Raw genomic sequence first — 22,034 nt, 5'->3', positions numbered from 1 at the left:
AAAACAAAAAAACTCTCAAGTTCATATTTTAAACTATAAGGAAAATTTTTTCAGATCATTTTTTTAAGTACATCCCCAAACAATGTGGAAGATTGAAAAGCTGGCCGGGCGCGGTGGCTCACGCTTGTAATCCCAGCACTTTGGGAGGCCGAGGCGGGCGGATCACCTGAGGTCAGGAGTTCAAGACCAGCCTGCCCAACATGGCAAAACCCTGTCTCTACTAAAAATACGAAATTAGCCGGGCGTGGTGGCGCGCACCTGTAATCCCAGCTAGGAAGGCTGAGGCAAGAGAATCGCTTGAGGCCGGGCACGGTGGCTCACGCCTGTTGTAATCCCAGCACTTTGGGAGGCCGAGGTGGGCGGATCACGAAGTCAGGAGATCGAGACCATCCTGGCTAACACGGTGAAACCCCGTCTCTACTAAAAAATACAAAAAAATTAGCCAGGCATGGTGGCGGGCGCCTGTAGTCCCAGCTACTCAGGAGGCTGAGATGGGAGAATGGCGTGAACCCGGGAGGCAGAGGTTGCAGTGAGCCGAGATCGTGCCACTGCACTCCACCACTCCAGCCTGGGTGACAGAGCGAGACTCCGTCTCAAAACAACAACAACAACAACAACAAGAATCGCTTGAACCCACGGAGACAGAGGCTGCAGTGAGTCAAGATCATTCCACTGCACTCCAGCCTGGGGGACACAGCAAGACTCCGTCTCAAAAAAAAAAAAAGTCTATAATATTGCACAATAGGAATGTATCTAACACCACTGAACTTTAGACTTAAAAATGATGAACATGGTAAATTTTTGTTATTTGTATTTTACTACAATTTTTAGATGTTATATTTAAAACAGAAAAGGCTATATTTCTAAGGATATTGAATCCCTATTTTAACTGATATAAGAAAAACACGCAAAAGTTTAAATGAATTGGATTGAACCTTAGGAGGGAAGTGGTTTTTTAAAAAATTTTTGGTTTTTTCAGTCTTGCTCTGTCACCCAGGCTGGAGTGCAATGGCAGGATCCCGACTCACTGTAAACTCCAACTCCCAGGTTCAAGTGATTATCGTACCTCAGCCTTCCGAGTAGGTGAGACTACAGACCTGCCCCGCCACACCCAGCTAATTTTTTTGTTTGTTTTTTGTTTTTTTGAGACGCAGTTTCGCTCTTGTTGCCCGGGCTGGAGTGCAATGGCAAGATCTCGGCTCACTGCAACCTCTGCCTCCCAGGTTCAAGCGATTCTCCTGGTTCAGCTTCCCGAGTAGCTGGGACTACAGGCACCTGCCATCATGCCTGGCTAATTTTGTATTTTTAGTAGAGACGGGGTTTCTCCGTGGTGGTCGGGCTGGTCTCGAACTCCCAACCTTATGTGATCCACCCGCCTCGGCCTCCCAAAGTGCTGGAATTACAGGTGTGAGCCACCATGCCCGGCATACTAATTTTTATTTTTTTAGTAGAGATGAGGTTTCACCATATTGGCCAGGCTGGTCTCAAACTCTTGACCTCAGGTGATCCACCCGCCTCGGACTTGCAAAGTGCTGGGATTACAGGTGTGAGCCACCACACCCAGCCTTCAATTTTTTTAAAAAAAAGGAAAAACGATTGTGATAGGCCTGAAAACACTGAATACACTTAATAGACAGGGGCTGAAAACCAAACGCAGTTAATGGTTATTCATTTCAGAAAACTCCATAGCTTAAGTGGTTGTTCAAACTCTGATATTGACATTTCATTTAGAAACAATTTTTTAAATTTATTTTTATCTTTCCTAGGAAGCTTTTACACACTTTTATAAAAGTTAATGTTTAGAGGACTGACATAGGAAAGCAGCTTCCAGTTAAAAATAGTGTGCCCGGGCTCGGTGGCTCACGCCTCTAATCCCAGCACTTTGGGAGGCTGAGGTGGATGGATAACCTGAGGTGAGGAGTTTGAGACCAGCCTGGCCAACATGGTAAAACCCCCATCTCTAATAAAAATACAAAAAAAATTAGCCGGGCGTGGTGGCGCATGCCTGTAGTCCCAGCTGCTTAGGAGCTGAGGCAGGAGAATCGCTTGAACCCAGAGGCAGAGGTTGCAGTGAGCCGAAATCTCACCATTGCACTCCAGCCTGGGCAACACAGTGAGACTCCATCTCAAAAAATAAAATATAATTGCTGGAGGGAGATAACAAGACTGAAAACAGTACAGTCAGGAGACTTCTAAGTCAACCCTTCTCAAGAATATGCTGAAAGCTACAGATGCTTTCCCCAAAAAACACATCAATGCACCAGCACACACTTTGCATCCAGTTCAGAGTTGTTCACAGAGCCCCTAAAGAAACTTACTCATCAACCCAACAGGGTCTAGACTGACCATGGATCAAGGATCTCTAAGGAAAAGCAACATGTTCCATTTGGGTGAAAGGAGATCTGACGGGCAACCTCCCTCACTAGCTCAAGGAAAAAGGGAACATTCACAGGAAAGTTAGATGAGTCCTAAGAGAAAATTTGTAAAATTTTTTTGAGACAGGGTCTTGCCTTGTCACTCAGGCTGCAGTGCGGTGGTGTGCTCATAGCTCACTGCAGCCTCAGCCTCCTGGGCTCAAGCGGTCCTTCCACCTCAGCCCCCAGAGTAGCTGGGACTACAGGCGTGAGCCACCATGCCTGGCTAATGTTTGTATTTTTTGCAGAAACAGGGTCAATGTTGCCCAGGCTGGTTTTGAACACCTGGGCTCAAGTGATCCTCCCACCTCAGGCTCCCAAAATACTGGGATTGCAGTTGTGAGCCACTACACCCAGCTTTCCAAGAGAACATTTGGAAAACAGTTCCTCTGCTTGGTGGCCTGGCAAATGAGGTGTGGCTTTGTACAGGGTGCTCAAGGTCAAATCCAGAGTCCACTACTTTTTTTTTTTTTTTTGAGACAGAGTCTCACTGTCACCCAGGCTAGAGTGCAATGGCATCATCTCGGCTCACTGAAACCTCAGCTATTCTCATGCCACAGCCTCCTGAATAGCTGGGCCTAGAGGCGTGCACCACGACGCCCAGATTTTTTTTTTTTTTTTTTTTTTTTTGAGACAGTTTCACTCTTGTTGCCCAGAGCTGGAGTGTAATGGTACTGTCCCGGCTCACAGCAACCTCCACCTCCCGGGTTCAAGCGATTCTCCTGCCTCAGCCTCCGAGTAGCTGGGATTACGGGCATGCACCACCACACCGGCTATTTTTGTATGTTTAGTAGAGATGCGGTTTCTCCATGTTGGTCAGGCTGGTCTCGAACTCCTGACCTCAGGTGATCTGCCCATCTCGGCCTCCCTAATTTTTGTATTTTTTGGTAGAGATGGGGCTTCACCATGTTGGCCAGGCTGGTCTCGAACTCCTGACCTCAAGTGATCCACCCACCTCAGCCTCTCAAAGTGCTGGGATCACAGGTGTGAGCCACTGTGCCCAGCCCAGATTCTACTCCTTTCTAATTGTGTGACCTTGAGCAAATTATTTCCGTTTTGTCTTCTGTAAAACGGAATGTGAATAGTGATTATCTCATGGGGTCGTGAGGGCTAAATGAAGAACCACATGGAAGTACTTGGCTGGTGCTCGGTATACAGTAAGCATCCAATACGTGTTCATGACGATAATGCACATCAGCACTCCTGGTCTCGATTTTGCTAGGGACATCTCACAGGCGGGACTTTTCCCAGGCCACCAAAGGTCATTCCACCCTCTGTGTCCCAAAGTCTGCTATGCTATGTCTCTACCATCTAGGTACCCACAGTCTATCCTGACTCATCAATGAGGTTCCGTATCTTTCACGATTTTGGGTGCTATTTGATTTGTATTCATTGTCAAAATGATTATAGCAATACAAAATGAAACGGCGAAAGACACAAAATCACACATAATGGGAACACCCCAATCATCACGTAAATGATTCATTTCGTCATGTCTCCATCCAGCCTTTGTCCTTTTGTGAATGGATCAAATTACTAGTACTATTTTGAAGCCCTTGTATTTTTTAAACTTTACCTCCAAAGCACTTTCTGTCTTAGCATATACTCTGGATCAGCACAGTAGTGCAGAAGACAAACGGATCTAGCTAAGTGGCCAATGTGAAACACTGAAACAGAATGCTGAAATAAAGGCCAGGCGCAGTGGTTCACACCCATAACCCCAGCACGGCGGCTCACACCCGTAACCCCAGCACGGGCGGCTGGCACCTGTAACCCCAGCGCGGTGGCTCGCGCCTGTAATCCCAGCAAGGGCGGCTCACGCCCGTAATCCCAACACAATGGCTCACACCCATAATACCAGCACGGTGGCTCACACCCGTAATACCAGCACAGCGGCTCGCACCCGTAACCCCAGCACGGGCGGCTGGCACCCGTAACCCCAGCGCGGTGGCTCGCACCCGTAATCCCAGCACTGGCGGCTCATGCCCGTAATACCAGCACGGTGGCTCGCACCCGTAATCCCAGCACGGTGGCTCACACCTGTAATACCAACACTTTGGGAGGCCAAGGTGGGTGGATTGCTTGAGCTCAGGAGTTTGAGACCAGCCTGGGCAACCTGGTGAAAGCCCATCACTACAAAAATACAAAAAAAAAATTTAGCTGGGTGTGGTAGCGGTGCACATGTGTAGTCCCAGTTACCAGAGAGGCTGAGGTGGGAGGACTGCTTGAGTCCAGGAGATGAAGGCTGGCTACAGGGAGCTATGATCACGCCACTGCACTTCAGCCTCAGCAACAGAGTGAAAACTTGTCTCAAATTAACCCAGAAAAGAATATTAAAATAAAAACAATGAACAATGAAATAAAAAGTAAAGACACAGAAGTAGTTAAGAAACAGAACACCTTTTGTTTAAGCAACTAAATTAACAGGTGATGGTTCTTGGCAAGATCCCATCCATGATAGCATTCCCGTCCACCAATCTTTTCCGAAAGTCTGGAGCTTACTGGACATAGTGTAATGGCAACTCCTCCCACTAAAAGGCCCCATCAGGCTGGGCACAGCGGCTCATGCTTCTAATCCCAACACTTTGGGAGGCCAAGACAGGAGGATGCTTGACCCCAGGAGTTCAAGACCAGTCTTGGCAATGTAGCAAGACCCCAACTCTATAATTTTTTTTTTTTTTTGAGACGGAGTCTCGCTCTGTTGCCCATGCTGGAGTGCAGTGGTGCAATCTCGGCTCACTGCAAGCTCCACCTCCCAGGTTCACACCATTCTCCTGCCTCAGCCTCCTGAGTAGTTGGGACTCCAGATGCCTGCCACCACGCCCGGCTACTTTTTTGTATTTTTAGTAGAGACAGGGTTTCACTGTGTTAGCCAGGATGGTCTCGATCTCCTGACCTCATGATCCACCCGCCTCAGCCTCCTAAAGTGTTAGGATTACAGGCATGAGCCACCGCACCCTGCCTCCCACTCTATAATAAATTTAAAAATTTGCTGGGCATGGCGGTGCACACCTATAGTACTAGCTACCTGGGAGGCTGGGGTGGGAGGATTACTTGAGCCCACGAAGCTGAAGCTGCAGTGAGGTATGATCACGCCACTGCACTCCAGCCTGGGTGGCAGACTCCATCTCAACAACAACAACAACAACAACAAAATATAAAAATGCCCATTCTCAGAGCTTTCTTACAAGAAGGTGAGAAGGTGACATAAACCCACTTCTTTTCAAATTATCCATCACACCAGGGCAAAAGATAACCACATGTATGTGTCAGAGTACTAAAAAGTGGCTTACAAAGCAGCGTGCAATTGCTAACATCCAATAAGATGTCTGTTCTGGTAGAACGCTTTCCCACAATCAATGATTTTATAGGTTTTCTGGCTGCTGTGAGTTTTCTGATGTGTGACAAGGGATGAGCTCTGGCTGAAGGCTTTCCCACATTCCTGACACCTGTAGGGTTTCTCTCCAGTGTGAGTTCTCTCGTGCCTCACAAGGGAAGACCTCTGGCTGAAGGCTCTCCCACACTGCTTACATTCATAGGGGTTCTCGCCCGTGTGAGTTCGCTCGTGCTGGTTGAGAGAGGAACGGTCGCTGAAGGCCTTTCCACATTCACTGCATTCGTAGGGCTTCTCTCCGGTGTGTGTCCTCTTGTGCAAGATCAGGTAAGAGCTCTGGCAGAAGGATTTCCCACAGTCTTCACATTTATAGGGCTTTTCCCCGGTGTGAATCCTCTGATGCTGAGTCAGCGATGAGATCCTGTTGAAGGCTTTCCCGCACTCGCCGCACGCATAGGGCTTCTCTCCAGTATGAGTTCTCAGATGGCGCGTGAGGGTGGAGCTGTGCGTAAAGGCTCGCCCACACTCCTGACACTCGTAGGGTTTCTCCCCCGTGTGAATTCTTTGATGTTCGCTCAAAGAATGCCTCCGGTTGAACACCTTCCCGCACTGGTGGCACTCAAAGGGTTTCTCTGCCGTGTTGATTTTGTTGTGGATAGTCAGGGCCATACCGTGGTTCAATGACTGCCCATTTTCCAAATACACAAACATCTTCCCCCCGTGTTGAATAAAGTGACTGTTCTGGCGGATGGCATTTCCACATTCATTACTTTCACAGGGTCTCCGATCTGCATATCCCAGCTGATGGTGGCTTAAGACTGGATCGGATGCCAAGCTTGTAATATCTAACTTGCTGCCACACAACTGGTTCCCTTTAGAGCTTCCCTGTGATAAAACAAGGGCTGGGCTCAGATTACCATTTTCCCCAAATCCATGCCATGCAGTAGCCTTCTCCTGAGGAACGGCCACTACGTGAAGGGATGCCTTTTGGCTCAAAAGCCCCTGGGGGTCTTCATGGCTGTCCTCTAATTGCTTCCATCCCCCATCTTCTCTGATAAGCTTTATCATATTTACACCACTGGCTGGTTCCTCCTGCAAAGCCACCTTCTTGTAAGTTGAGTCTTGGTTTCTTAGTACAGTCATCCAATCTGAAATAAATTGAGGTGGAAACCATTTTTTTAGAAGAAGAAACAGCTACTTGAAAACCAGTGGGACAGAAGTCCTTCTGACATCTACAAGGCCTGTGTGGATTGATGTTCAAATATCAACTTTGAACATGGGGGAAGGATGGGAAAAAGAGAGATGGTGGCAAGGAAGGCCACTGAGGATGAGATGCAGCAGTGCAAGATTGACAGTGATGGGAAAAGGCAGGGAAACATCAATGCAGAAAGAAATTACTCTGTAGGCCAGGTGCAGTGGCTCACACCTGTAATCCCAGCACCTTGGGAGGCCGAGGCAGGTGGATCACCTGAGGTCAGGAGTTTGAGCCTGATCAACATGGTGAAACCCTGTCTCTACTAAAAATACAAAAATTAGCTAGGCGTGGTGGCGCACACCTGTACTCAAGAGGCTGAGGCAGAAGAATCGCTTGAACTTGGGAGGTGGAGGTTGCAGTGAGCCGAGATCACACCACTGCACTGCAGCCTGGGCAACAAGAGCGAGATTGTTTCAAAAAAAAGAAAGAAATTACCCTGTTAAGCTGGGAGAATATGTCTGGCAGAGAGAAAGAATTATCAAGAAAGCAAAGAGGGAAGAGACAACTAGAAACATAGGCAAAATGGCTTCAAGAAGAAAATGGGGGGAAAAAATAGAAGAAAATGGGGCCAGGAGTCATGGCTGATGCCTGTACTCCCAACACTTTGGGAGGCAGAGAAAGGAGGATCGCTTGAGGCCAAGAATTCAAGACCAGCTTGGGAAACACAGTGAGACTCCATCTCTGAGAAAAACAAAATAGCTGGGAGTGATGGCATGTGCCTATAGTCCCAGCTGCTCAGGAGACTGAGGCAGGAGGATCACTTGAGCCCAGGAAGGTGAGGATGCAGTGAGATATGATCATGCCACTGCACTCCAGCCTGGGCCACAGAGTGAGACCCTGTCTTAAGATAAATAAATAAAACAAGAAAATGGGATACTCTTTTCTCTGTACCCAGAGAGAGGTCATGTAAGGTAGTAAAGAGAAGGAGAAAGCTGCCAGAAAATGAACTGAAGGTGTCCGAGAAAGGGATCTTGGCATTCTCCTTACAGAATCAGGGCCTTGTGAAGAGCTCTCTGACCAATGTTTCCCACGATGCCACTGCCATCCCAATGGTTTCTATCTGCCTGATTCTCACCTGAACAGGAGGCTTGAGGAGTTCCTTTTTCCTCCATCCACAGGGCTTCTCTTTGCTCCAAGTGGGAAGAAGCCACTGGTTGAAAAAGTAAATACCCCGTCCATGAGGAAAGACTAGTGACTTGTGAGGTTTGTGCTGGGGAAAGTGGACCCTCTTTAATACCCACATCAGTACATTGGTTCTTCAAGCCTTCTGAAAAAGACAAGAGTATACTTGAGAGGTAGCACAAGATAATGATTTTATTTTCTAGTTTAAAAATTACAGATCTGTGCCAGGCATGGTGGCTCACTCCTGTAATCCCAGCACTTTGGGTGGCCAAGGCAGGCGGATCACCTGAGGTCAGGAGTTTGAGACCAGCCTGGCCAACATGGTAAAACCCCATCTCTACTAAAAATACAAAAATTAGCTGGGCATGGTGGTGCATGCCTGTAACACCAGTTACTCAGGAGGCTGAGGTGGGAGAATCACTTGAACCCAGGAGGCAGAGGTTGCAGTGAGCCGAGGTCGTGGCATTGCACTCCAGCCTGGGCAACAGAGCAAGACTCAGTCTCAAAGAAAAAAAAAATTACAGATCTGGTTGGGCATGGTGGCTCACACCTGTAATCCCAACACTTTGGGAGGCCCAGAGGCAGGTGATCACTGGAACACAGGAGTTTGAGACCAGCCGGAGCAACATGACAAGACCCCGGACCTACCAAAAAAAACCCAAAAACAAACAAACAAACAAAAAAAACTAGCCAGGTGTGGTGGTCTAAGCCTATAGTCCCAGCTACCTGGGAGGTTGAGGTGGGAGGATCATTTGAGCCCTGGGGAGGTCAAGGCTGCAGTGAGCTGTGATCACACCACTGCACCCCAGGCTGGGCAATGAGAGTGAGACTCTGTCTCAAAAAAAAAAAAGGGTGGGTGCGGTGGCTCACACCTGTAATCCCAACACTTTGGGAGGCCAAGGCGGGTGGATCACGAGGTCAGGAGATCAAGACCATCCTGGCTAACACGGTGAAACCCCGTCTCTACTAAAAATACAAAAAATTAGCTGGGTGTGGTGGCGGGCGCCTGTAGTCCCAGCTACTCCGGAGGCTGAGGCAGGAGAATGGCGTGAACCCGGGAGGCGGAGCTTGCAGTGAGCCGAGATCACGCCACTGCACTCCAGCCTGGGCGACAGAGCGAGACTCCATCTCAAAAAAAGAAAAGAAAAGAAATGTCCAGGATAGGCAAATCCATAGAGATGGAGAGTGAATCATGGTTACAAGGGGCTGAAGGAGGGGCTGGGGAAGGAGAATTTAATAGGTACAGAGTTTTGGTTGAGGATAAAAAAGTTCTGGAAATGGACAGTTGTGGTGGCTGTAGTACATGCTGAATGCATTTATTGCCACTGAACTGCACACTTAAAAGGGGTGAAAAAGGCACATTTTATGTTTATATAGAGATATATAGATAGATATGTGTGTGCATATATATACTTTTTTTTTTTTTTTTGACAGAGTTTTGCTCTTGTTGCCCAGGCTGGAGTGCAATGGCACGATCTCAGCTTACCGCAACCTCCACCTCCTGGGTTCAAGCGATTCTCCTGCCTCAGCCTCCTGAGTAGCTGGGATTACAGGCATGCGCCACCATGCCTGGCTAATTTTGTATTTTTAGTAGAGACCAGGTTTCTCCATGTTGGTCAAGCTGGTCTCTCAGGTGATCTACCCCGCCTCGGCCTCCCAGAGTGCTGGGATTACAGGCGTGAGCCACCGCTGTATATATATTTTTTGAGACAGAGTCTCGCTCTGTCGCCCAGGCTGGAGTCCAGTGGTACGATCTTGGCTCACTGCAACCTCTGCCTCCCGGGTTCAAGCGATTCTCATGCCTCGACCTCCCAAGTAGCTGGGATTACAGGCGCCTATCACCATGCCCAGCTAATTTTTGTATTTTTAGTAGAGATGGGGTTTTGCCACATTGCTCAGGCTGGTCTCAAACTCCTGGCCTCAAGTGATCCACCCACCTTGGCCTCCTAAAGTGCTAGGATTACAGACATGAACCACCACGCCCAGCCTACATTTTTTATCACAGTAAAAACTTTTTTTTTTTTAATGATGGCTCTTTACCTTGGCAGAAAGAGTACAAATGCTCTGTGATATGGTTGAGCTGTCTCCCGACCCAAATCTCATCTCGAATTGTAATCTCCAATCGTAATCCCATGTCAAGGGAGGTACCTGATGGGAGGTGATGAGATCATGGGGGCGGTTCCCCCATGCTGTTCTCGTGATAGTGAGTTCTCATGAGATCTGATGGTTTTATAAGGTTTCCCTGCTCTCTTCCCTCTCTTGCTGCCTTTTGAAGAAGGTGCCTGCTTCCCCTTCTGCCGTGATTGTAAGTGTCCTGAGGCCTCCCGAGCCATGTGGAACTATGACTCCATTAAACCTCTTTTCTTGCTTTTTTTTTTTGAGACGGAGTCTTGCTCTGTCACCCAGGCTGGAGTGCAGTGGTGCAATCTTGGCTCACTGCAACCTCTGCCTCCCGTGTTCAAGCAAGTCTCCTGCCTCAGCCTCCTGAGTAGCTGGGATTACAGGTGCCCACCATTTTTAGTAGAGACAGGGTTTCACCACGGTGGCCAGGCTGGTCTTGAACTCCTGACCTCAGGTGATCACCCTTGTGATCCCTAAGTGCTTGGATAACAGGCATGAGCCACCACGCCCAGCCTAGGTGGTACTCTTTATAGCAGTGTGAAACGGACTAAGACACTCTGACTTTGTTCCCAAGGGGAATCAGAGAAGTTATCTATGCCTGAGCTGAGACATGCAATTGCACTGCAGCTCCAGCTATCACGTACTGAACAAGTAAGGTCATCTGTTCTCAGAGAAACCAGACCACAAAAGCCACAAAACCAGGACCCATGTCTGTCTTACTTACCAATGAATCCCCCATTCCCAGCATGGTGCCAGACACATAGTAGATGCTAGATGACATGGTTTGGCTGTGTCGCCATCCAAATCTCACCTTGGATTGTAATAATCCCGACATCAAGGGTGGAGCCAGGGGGAGGTAACTGAATCATGGCGGAGGTGGTTTTCCCCATACTGTTCTCATGGTAATGAATAAGTCTCACGAGATCTGACGGTTTTACAAATGGGAGTTCCCCTGCACAAGCTCTCTTGCCTACCGCCACGTAAGATGTGACTTTGTTCCTCATTCGCCTTCCACCATGATTGTGAGCCCTCCCCGGCCATGTGGAACTGAGTCCATTAAACCCCCTTTCCTTTACAAATTACCCAGTCTTGGGTATTTCTTTATTAGCAGTGTGAGAACAGACTAATACACCAGATAAATGTGAATCAATGAACACAGGAATGAGTGATGCTTGCCTTACCCAGGGAGACCACGTTCCTGTAGTTCTCCAGCATCACCTCTCTGTACAGGTTCTTCTGAGCAGGCTCCAGCAACTCCCACTCCTCCTGGGAGAAGTCCACGGACACGTCCTCAAAGGTTACTAATTCCTAGAATATCACAGCAGTTCTGCTCAAGATGGGTCCATCGCCACCCACGTTCATGGGAGGAGGGGTGAGGTTGGTGGCACCAGGGAAGTTGAGAAAGGTCAAGGTGCAAAGTCCAGAAGTCAGTTTCTACTAGCTGCCTTGTGGGTGCTTGTCCTTGGCTTAAAATCAGAGGGACATACAGACCCTAGGCCCACCATCAACACAACAAGGACGACCAGCACACAGGTCTGGATGAAACCTTTTGCCCATTTCTTATTGAATTGGTGATTCTAAACTCTGGATCTCTGAGCCTGACATTCCCATGTGAGAATCTCCCCCTGCTGATTCTGAAAATGAATGGATGTCATGGATATGCCACTTGCAAGTTATGGGACTGCAGGTATATTGCTGACCTATCCAGGACACAGCCTCCTCATCTGTTCAATGGAAAGAAGAATTTTATCCAAAGTGTGTGGTCGTGAGGACTAACTAGTTAATATTAGTCACAGCATTTGCTATTGCCATAGTCAGAAGACTGAGAAGCAATACCCAACAAAAAGCAGGATGGAACAGGACCTTCCTCAAAACTCACAGTTATTAGAGATTAGTTCTCTTTGCTTCCATGACTCAGAGTTACACATTACAAGGCATGGACAATGTAAGAAGAGGAATCTGCAGCCAGTCGCGGTGGCTCACACCTGTAATCCCAGCATTTTGAGAGGCTGAGGCAGGCGGATCACGAGGTCAGGAGATCGAGACCATCCTGGCGAACACAGTGAAACCCCGTTTCTACTAAAAATACAAAAAAATTAGCCGGGCGTGGTGGCGGGCGCCTGTAGTCCTAGCTACTCGGGAGGCTGAGGCAGGAGAATGGCATGAACCCAGCAGGCGGAGTTTGCAGTGAGCCGAGATCACACCACTGCACTCCAGCCTGGGCGACAGAGCGAGACTCCGTCTCAAAAAAAAAAAAAAAAGGGGGGGAATCTGCTACAACAACCTTGACCCACTGAAATATGGCAAAAGCTTTGTTGTTTCAACATATGAAGGGGCTGACGAGTGTTTAGGGCCTGAATGGCTATCCAGGTAATCCATGGTATAAAACAGCACGTAAGCTGGTATCTGCTGTAAGATGTAAAAGTTGGCTGGGCACCATGACTCATGCCTGTAATCCTAGCACTTTGGGAGGCTGAGGCAGGTGAATCACGAGGTCAGGAGTTCGAGACCAGCCTGGCCAACATAGTAAAACCCCATCTCTACTAAAAATACAAAAATCAGCCAATCGTGGTGGCACGCACCTGTAGTCCCAGCTACTCGGGAGGCTGAGGCAGGAGAATCGCTTGAACTGGGAGGCAGAGGTTGCAGTGAGCAGAGATTGTGCCACGGCACTCCAGCCTGGGTGACAAAGCAAGACTCCATCTCAAAAAAAAAAAAAAAAAAAAAAGTTACTGGCTGGGCACGGTGGCTCACACCTGTAATCCCAGCCCTTTGGGAGGCCGAGGCAGGTGGATCACCTGAGGTTGGGAGTTCGAGACCAGCCTGACCAATATGGAGAAACCCCGTCTCTACTAAAAATACAAAATTAGTCAAGCGTGGTGACGGGTGCCTGCAATTGCAGTTACTCGGGAGGCTGAGGCAGGAGAATCGCTTGAACCCGGGAGGCAGAGGTTGCAGTGAACCAAGATCGCACCACTGCACTCCAGCCTGGGCAACAAGAGTGAAACTCCGTCTCAAAAAAAGAAAGATGTAGAACCACTTCTAGCACCCGAACCATATGCATACAGGAGGCACCCCGAGCTTTCAATCCCAGCCTTAAGGGCCCTGTATGGACTCGCTTCAGTCCACCCCTGTCTTATGCCTTCACCTCTCCCTCTTCAGTTGCATCCTGGAAAAAAAAAACAAACTCTTCTGACTTTGCTCACACTGGTAATCCCAGCCCTTTGGCAAGCCAAGCTGGGAAGACTCCGTTTGAGCCCAGGAGTTCAAGACCAGACTGGGCAACACAGTGACACCCAGTTTCTACAAAAAAATTTTAAAATATTTTAAAAATCCCACTCCAGGATGTGCCTATAATCCCAGCACTTTGGCCTTTGAGGCCAGGAGTTCAAGACCAGCCTGGCCAACATGGTGAAACCCTGTCTCTACTAAAAATACAAAAATTAGCCGGGCATGGTGGCGAGTGCCGTAATCTCAGCTACTTGGGAGGCTGAGGCAGGAGAATCGCTTGAACCCGGGAGGTGGGATCTCAGCGTGAGCTGAGATTGTGCCACTGCCCTTCAGCTTGGGCAACAGAGCCAAACTCTGTCTTAAATAAAACTGCAGAGGGCGGGCGTGGTGGCTCACGCCTGTAATCCCAGCACTTTGGGAGGCCAAGGTGGGTGGATCACCTGAACCCAGGAGTTCACAGCCAGCCTGGGCCAACATGGTGAAACCCCATCTCTACTAATAATACAAAAATTGGCTGGGTATGGTGGCACATGCCCATAATCCCAGCTACTTGGGAGGCTGAGACACAAGAATAGCTTGAGCTTGGGCGGCAGAGGTTGCAGTGAGCCAAGATCGCACCACTGCACTCCAACCTGGGCAACAGAGCAAGACCCTGTCTCAAAAAAAAAAAAAAACAACAAAAACTGCAATCATGTTATGCTCAGTGAGAGAAGCCAGACACAGAAGGACAAAGCCTGTGTGGTTCCACTCCTAGGAGGTTCCTAGAGTTGTCAGATTCAGAGAGACAGAAAGTAGGATGGGGGGTACCAGGGGCTGGGGAGGGGGACAGGGAATGAGTGTCTCATGGGGACCGAGCTTCAGTTTGGGAAGAGGAGGAAGTTCTAGAGAGGAGGGTGGTGATGGCTGTCCAACTTAATGCCATTGAGCTGTGCACTTGAAAACGGCTAAGACGGTCAAGTTCATATGAATTTCATGTGTGTTTTATCAACGGCTAAGACGGTCAAGTTCACATGAATTTCATGTGTTTCATCAACGGCTAAGACGGTCAAGTTCACATGTATTTCATGTGTGTTTCATCAACGGCTAAGACGGTCAAGTTCACATGTACTTCGTGTGTGTTTCATCAACGGCTAAGACGGTCAAGTTCACATGTACTTCGTGTGTGTTTCATCAACGGCTAAGACGGTCAAGTTCACATGTACTTCGTGTGTGTTTCATCAACGGCTAAGACGGTCAAGTTCACATGTACTTCGTGTGTGTTTCATCAACGGCTAAGACGGTCAAGTTCACATGTACTTCGTGTGTGTTTCATCAACGGCTAAGACGGTCAAGTTCACATGTACTTCGTGTGTGTTTCATCAACGGCTAAGACGGTCAAGTTCACATGTACTTCGTGTGTGTTTCATCAACGGCTAAGACGGTCAAGTTCACATGTACTTCGTGTGTGTTTCATCAACGGCTAAGACGGTCAAGTTCACATGTACTTCGTGTGTGTTTCATCAACGGCTAAGACGGTCAAGTTCACATGTACTTCGTGTGTGTTTCATCAACGGCTAAGACGGTCAAGTTCACATGTACTTCGTGTGTGTTTCATCAACGGCTAAGACGGTCAAGTTCACATGTACTTCGTGTGTGTTTCATCAACGGCTAAGACGGTCAAGTTCACATGTACTTCGTGTGTGTTTCATCAACGGCTAAGACGGTCAAGTTCACATGTATTTCGTGTGTGTTTCATCAACGGCTAAGACGGTCAAGTTCACATGTATTTCGTGTGTGTTTCATCAACGGCTAAGACGGTCAAGTTCACATGTATTTCGTGTGTGTTTCATCAACGGCTAAGACGGTCAAGTTCACATGTATTTCGTGTGTGTTTCATCAACGGCTAAGACGGTCAAGTTCACATGTATTTCGTGTGTGTTTCATCAACGGCTAAGACGGTCAAGTTCACATGTATTTCGTGTGTGTTTCATCAACGGCTAAGACGGTCAAGTTCACATGTATTTCGTGTGTTTCATCAACGGCTAAGACGGTCAAGTTCACATGTATTTCGTGTGTGTTTCATCAACGGCTAAGACGGTAAAGTTCATATGTATTTCGTGTGTGTTTTATTAACGGCTAAGACGGTAAAGTTCATATGTATTTCATGTGTGTTTTATCAACAGCTAAGATGGTAAAGTTCATATGTATTTCATGTGTGTTTCATCACAGTTACAGAAATATTCTTTCAGGTAAAGAGGAGGATGCCTTCCTGGGCAGCACTGCCTGCTCTCCAGGGGAAGGTGCTGGATCCCACCTGTTGATGGCAGTGGTTGATGCCATCATGTCAGCAGCAGCAAGGAGGTGCCACCGGGGCTGCACACTCCATGGAGCTAGTGGGAGCCCTGTCCTCCTGTAGCTGTGGATCCGAGCCTCCCTGTGCTCTTGGGGGACCCGAGAAGAGGCAGGATCTGCCCTCCTGGGTGCAGCTGAAGCTGCCAGACCCGCAGCTGCAGACCTGGGCCTCCCACTCCAGGAAGCAGGCAGGAGCTGGAGACAAGTGAGAGCCCTGCCTCCTCCAAGTTGGCGAGGCAGGAGCTCCTGGGTGCAGCCGTGGCTGTCCTCCCAGGCGCAGGACCCAGGCATCTCGGCAACCTGCACCCTCAGGGGTCTCAGGAAGGACTCCCTAGTCCCTGCAGGTTCAGGGGTGTCTGCTCCCACTGCCTGGCCTCTCTCAGAGTGGGGGTTGGGGCCAAGTCCCAGGGCCATGAATGGCAGCAGGAGGCAGATTAATTCCTGGGCAGAAGGGGGTGGGTCCCCAGTAAGGCCCCACCTTCAGGCCAGGGAGGGCCTGAAGACTGGGGGCCAGGCTGCCAGTCCTACAGACCAGAGTGGGGACTCATGGTGCCTCTTTCGACCCTCCCATGGCCGCCCATGAACCAGTCGGCACACACTTCCTCCCCTCTGAGGTCCATAAAAGCCCTGGGCTCAGGCTTAGCAAGGCAGAGGACGGCCAGAGGACAAAGAAGGCAGAGAGATGACAGGATGGGACCGGACGACCAGCTGCAGAAAGGAGTACCCTCTCCGCTGAAAGCTGCAGAGACGATCTGCCGGCAGAGAAGAGCTACCATCCCTGCTGAGAGCTTCAGAGAGGAGCTACCGTCCCTGCTGAGAGCTTCAGAGAGGAGCTACCGTCCCTGCCGAGAGCTTCAGAGACCTGCAGAGACGTCCGAATGACTTGCCTGTGGAGAGGAGCCACCCTCTCCTAGGCCTCCTCTCTGCTGAGAGCTGAACACGACCAGACAACATGCCAACAGGGAGGAGCTGCTCACTCCTCTGAGCTGCTCTAACAGTAAATACAACTCTTCTTCACCCTTCACTTGTCTGCATACCTCATTCTTCCTGGATGCAGGACAAGAACTTGGGCAAAGGTACCACAGCCACAGAGGTTTCCAGCCAGAAAAACTGACACCCCAGGGATCCTGTAATACTGTCTCCTAGGGAGAGGCTGTGCTCAGTCCCAATACTGAGGGTCACTCTTTACACTTGGGAGCAGCATGAGTACCTCATCCCACACACCACTCCTGGGGAATTCTCCGAACTTTCACATAGCAAGGGGTCTCCTCTATCGAGGACTGAGTTTCTGGTGGGATTGTTCCCTCTGGATATACTGGGTGCCCTTTGGGAGAATGAGGACATCTCACCTGGGACCAGCGGGGCAGGTACCCAGCAGCCATTCTCTCCTCTTGGGAAAAGCAGGTTCCTGGGCAGGCAGAGCTGTGGGGAGGAAAAAGGCGCTGCGAATACCAGATCCAGGCCAGTCCCCAGATCCCAGAGCCCTTGGCCTGGAGAACCTCCATCTGCTTGAAGGGGCCCCCATACACAGAGGGAGGTAAACTGAAGCCAGAACCCAGGACTGAGGCCAGGGCTTGTGTTTTTTAAGAGATCGGGTCTCCCTCCGTTGCCCAGGCTGCAGTGCAGTGGTGCCATCATAGCTCATCTCATGGCAGCTTCAACCTCCTGGGCTCAAGCTATCCTCCTACCTCAGCCTGTGGCTGGAACTATAGGCACCACCATGTCCGGCTAATTTTTTGTACTTTCTGTAGAGATGGGGCCTTGCTATGTTGTCCCAGGTCTATAGCTCCTGGGCTCAAGGGATCCACCTTCCTCAGCCTCCCGAAATTCTGGGATTAAAGGTGTGAGACGCCACACACATCCATGGCCAGGGGTCTTAAAGGCCCCATTTTATGGATGAAGGTCCTGAGGCCCTTGGAAGCAAACAAGTTTACAAAACACCCAGGCTCCATTAGGAAGTGAAGCGCTCCATGCATTTCCTGAGGCTGTTTTCACAAGGTGCCAGTAACCCGGGGGCTTAAAATAACAGGGATATATCCTTTCCCAGTTCTGGAAGTCTGAGATCAAGGTGTGGGCAGGGCTGTACTCCCTCCGAAGGCTCTAGGGAAAAGCTCGGGTATGGTGGCTCATACCTGTAATCCCAGCACTTTGGGAGGCTGAGGCGCGAGGATCACTTGAGCCCAGGAGTTTGAGACCAGCCTGGCCAACATGGTGAAACCTCGTCTACTAAAAATACAAAAAAAATAGCCAGGTGTGGTGGCACATCCCTGTAAACCCAGCTACTCAGGAGGCTGAGGCACGATAATTATTTGAACCTGGGAGACAGAGGTTACAGTGAGCCAAGACTGTGCCACTGCACTCCAGCCTGGGCAATGGAGCAAGACTCTATCTCAAAAAGAAAAGATAAGGAAAAAAAGAAACAAAAGCTCTCAGGAAAAATCCTTCCGCCTCTTCCAGCTACTGGGGGCATGACTATTGTCCTTATAAGAGAAAGAGACAGCTGGACTAGGTGATTCATGTCTGTAATCCCAGCATTTTGAAAGGCCAAGGCGGGCAGATCACGAGGTCAGGAGTTCGAGACCAGCCTGGCCAACATGGCAAAACCCCCGTCTCTACTAAAAATACAAAAATTAGCTGGGTGTGGTGGCGTGCACCTGTAATCCCAGCTACTTGAGAGGCTGAGGCAGAATTGCTTGATCCTGTAGGGTAGAGGTTGCAGTGAGCCGAGATCGTGCCACTGCACTCCAGCCAGGTGACAGACCGAGACCCCATCTCAAAAAAAAAAAAAAAAAAAAGGAGAAAGAGACACAGGGAAGAAGGCCACATGATGATGCAGGCAGAGCCTGGAGTGATGTGGCCCCAAGCCAAGGGACACCAACTATGGCAGGCCACCCCCAGAAGCTGGAAGAGACAGAGAAGATCCTCCCGCCAGAGCCTTCAGAAGCACCACGGCCCCACCGCATCTTCAAGTCGGGCTTCTGGCCTCCAGACTTGTGAGAGAATAAATTTCAAGCCTCCCCCTGCCCCCCGGTTTGTGGTGCATTGTCACAGCAGCTCCAGGAGGCTCATGTAAGAACCAAAGGCGCCGGGTGCAGTGGTCACTTTGGGAGGCCGAGGTAGGTGGATCACCTGAGGTCAGGAGTTCGATACCAGCCTGGCTGGCCAACATGGAGAAACTCTGTCTCTACTAAAAATATAAAAATTAGCCAGGCGTGGTGGTGTGCACCTGTAATCCCAGCTACTTGGGAGGCTGAGGCAGGAGAATCACTGGAACCCAGGAGGTGGATGCAGTGAGCCGAGATCGTGCAACTGCACTCCAGTCTGGGCGATAGGGCAAGACTGTCTCAAGAAAAAAAAAGAAGAAGAAAAAGAAACCAACCTGTTTGGGTAGGGGAGAGTTCAGGGAGGTTGGGGTTGCTAGACCAGCAGAAAGGTCAGCTGCCTCCCTCATTCCTCAACAGGGGTGGTGGGTATAAACAGAATAGACCCTTGCAGCCGCGCGCAGTAGCTCACGCCTGTAATCCCAGCACTGTGGGAGGCTGAGGCGGGTGGATCACCTGAGGTCGGGAGTTCGAGACCAGCCTGGCCAACATGGTGAAACCCCGTCTCTACTAAAAATGCAAAAATTAGCCGGGCGTGGTGGCGCATGCCTGTAATCCCAGCTACTTGGGAGGCTGAGGCAGGAGAATGGCTTGAACCCAGGAGGCGGAGGTTGCAGTGAGCCGAGATCGTGCCATTGCATTCCAGCCTCCGTCTCAAAAAAAAAAAAAAAAAAAAAAAAAAAAAAAAAAAAAAGGACCCTTGCTGTCTTATCACTAGGACCGCGGTGCTAACGTATAAGTGAGGTCTCTCCCTCAGGGCGCTGTGGACACTGGAGCCTGGGTCATTCTCTGGGCTGGGCAGGGTGCTGAGCTGCATCCCTGGCCTCCACCTACTCCATGCCAGGAACTGCCCCCAGTTATGACAACCACAGACGTCCCCAGACATCGCCTGGTGTCCCCTGGAGGGCAGGACCGTCCCTCGCTGAGACCCTCTGATGTGGCCTCACTGCAGTGCGAGCGTGGCAGCCCCTCTCTGCCTTTAGGGTAGAGTCAATGCGTCTTCTCCCTCTCCTTGCAGGCTGGGCCTCGGGAAGCTTATGCGTCTCTCACCCAGGGGCGTTTTCACAGGGCAAGGGCAGACCGTGCCATCCTGGGCGTTGGGGCCCTGGGCGAGCTGCCGGCCCCCGACCCTCCCGTGGGGACCCTAACGCGACAGGGTCATGCCCCGGCCACCCGGCCCCGCCAGACCCAGCCCCACCAGAGCCCCGGCAGGCCCGGCACGGAGGTCGCGGCGCGGGAGGCGGCGGCACTTACGGCTGAGCTGCCGGGAGCCGCGCGCGCCGACCCAGGTGGGCGCAGGTGACCATTGGGGCGTGCGCTGAGGCGCCAGACAGGGCCCCCGAGGCGGGAGCGCCCCGTGCAGGCCGGCTGGCCTCCCTTGCGTGTCCCTGGGACGCCTCCTCCGCTCGGCCCCTCGGCGCTCGGAGCGGACGCCCCCCGCAGGCGCCCCTGAGGAACTCGCCGCAGCCGCCGCCACCAACCCCAACGCGCGCAGAAGTAAACTCGGCACTGCGCCTGCGCACCCCGAACCTGCGAACTACAAGTCCCAGCAGGCCCCGCAGCGCGGCGCTGGGCTCCTGACTCTCCAACCTGGGTCACAGCGCCGCCTCCGGGCGGGCGGCGTCTCCGCAGGACCGCGATGCCCCTGAGGCTGTTGGATCCACCCCGTGTGGTTCGCTGGAGTCCCCGGGCGTTGTGGGGTTCGCGGAGCCAATCCTCAAATCCCAGCTCCGTCGTTTCCCGGCGGCTTGCCATTGGATATTAATAACTACTATTATTTATTAAGCAAGTTATATAAACGTATAATGTATTACATACTTATTAAAATGATTGCTTAAGTAATTGTTGTTTGTTTTTGAGACTGAGTTTCGCTCTTGTCGCCCAGGCTGGAGTGCAATGGCGTGATCTCAGGTCACTGCAACCCCCGCCCCCTCGGGTTGAAGCGATTATCCTGCCTCAGCCTCCCAAGTAGCTGGGATTACGGGCGTGCACAACCACACTCGGCTAATTTTTTATATTTTTGGTAGCGACGTGGTTTCACCATGTTGGCCAGGCTGGTCTCGAACTCCTGACTTCCAGTGATCTGCCCGCCTCAGCCTCCCAAAGTGCTGGGATTACAGGGGTGAGCCACCGCGCCCGGCCACCTGTTCTTTGTTCTTCATTTTAAACTTTAACTTCCTCGTTCTTTTCGTCTCCTTGCCCCTAGTTTCAGTAAACAACCCCTCCTAGCCCCTATCACCTGCTCTGACCTTAGTCACCCTTGTCACCTGCTCTGACCTTAGTTATCCTTGGTCACCTGCTCTGTTCTTAGTCATCCTGAGTCACCTTTTCTGTAGCCGTCCTTCCTGCCAAACTACTCACCCCGCCACTCTGGCTCATACCCCTGCTCTTTAAAACAGCCAATCAGAATTAGCTTAGACTGTGCGGGCCAACCCTAGCCAATAGGGGAACAACACAGCAGTAGGGGTACCTGCGTCAGGGGTAAGAACCCCTTCTCCTCCCTCGTTCAGGTGTGCTAGTTCAGGCGCCGCCAACCCCGACTCGCGCAGAGGCAAACTCGGCATTGCGCCTGCACACCCTGAGCCTGCGAACTACAAGTCCCAGCAGGCCCCGCAGCGCGGCGCTGGGCTCCATCTGCCAGACGCACCCTTCTATAGAAGTAATATTGCCGTGCTGAGAAAATTAATGTTCGAGTGCTGTTTCTTTTGTGGCACCGAAAATTTATTTCTAACACTATAAAGGTTCATAATATAGTCTCACTAATTGCATTAGTCAGTTCTCACACCGACTAAGGCATGGGCCACCACGTCTGACTAAATGTTTGTATTTTTTAGTAGAGACGGGGTTTCCTCATGTTGGCCAGGCTGGTCTTGAACTCCTGGCCTCAAGTGATCTGCCTGCCTCAGCCTCCCAAAGTGCTGGAATTACAGGTGTGAGCCACTGTGCCCAGCCTTTAAAAAAATAAATAATAACTGGGAATTTATTGGCTCACATAACCGCCAAGTTCAGGGGCAGGTCCGGACCCCACCGTAAACTGGGTTGGAGGTGCCTGGACGATGTAGTGGGGTAGCCTTCATCACAGCCCTAGCGTCCTCTGGGTTGGCAGGCCCCACTCCAAGCACCTC

General features: G+C 50.5%; 1 protein-coding gene across 4 annotated transcripts; it reads right to left on the bottom strand.

The window, feature by feature from the left end:
* Positions 1 to 1,602: 1,602 nt before the first annotated feature.
* On the bottom strand, positions 1,603 to 20,569 carry ZNF554 (zinc finger protein 554). Of its 4 annotated transcripts, none has more exons than XM_034945166.3 (5): positions 20,164 to 20,569; positions 17,158 to 17,230; positions 11,428 to 11,554; positions 8,079 to 8,267; positions 1,603 to 6,896 (listed from the first exon to the last, which is right to left on the bottom strand). In XM_034945166.3, the coding sequence occupies exons 1-5, from the start codon at positions 20,214 to 20,216 to the stop codon at positions 5,725 to 5,727; spliced, it is 1,614 nt and encodes a 537-aa protein (XP_034801057.2). In that variant the 5' UTR covers positions 20,217 to 20,569; the 3' UTR covers positions 1,603 to 5,724. The 4 variants fall into 4 exon arrangements, with proteins under 4 accessions (XP_034801057.2, XP_034801056.2, XP_063456825.1 ...); XM_034945165.3 differs by having other exon boundaries at positions 8,079 to 8,270; positions 20,164 to 20,566; XM_063600755.1 differs by lacking the exon at positions 20,164 to 20,569 and adding an exon at positions 12,829 to 16,670 and having other exon boundaries at positions 8,079 to 8,270.
* Between the last annotated feature and the right edge of the window lie 1,465 nt (positions 20,570 to 22,034).

Source organism: Pan paniscus, chromosome 20, assembly GCF_029289425.2.
Source record: "Pan paniscus chromosome 20, NHGRI_mPanPan1-v2.0_pri, whole genome shotgun sequence".
In the NCBI taxonomy this organism is placed as follows: Eukaryota; Metazoa; Chordata; class Mammalia; order Primates; family Hominidae; genus Pan; species Pan paniscus.
Note: the sequence above shows the minus strand (reverse complement) of the source record. Positions and strands in the feature narration are given on the sequence as shown.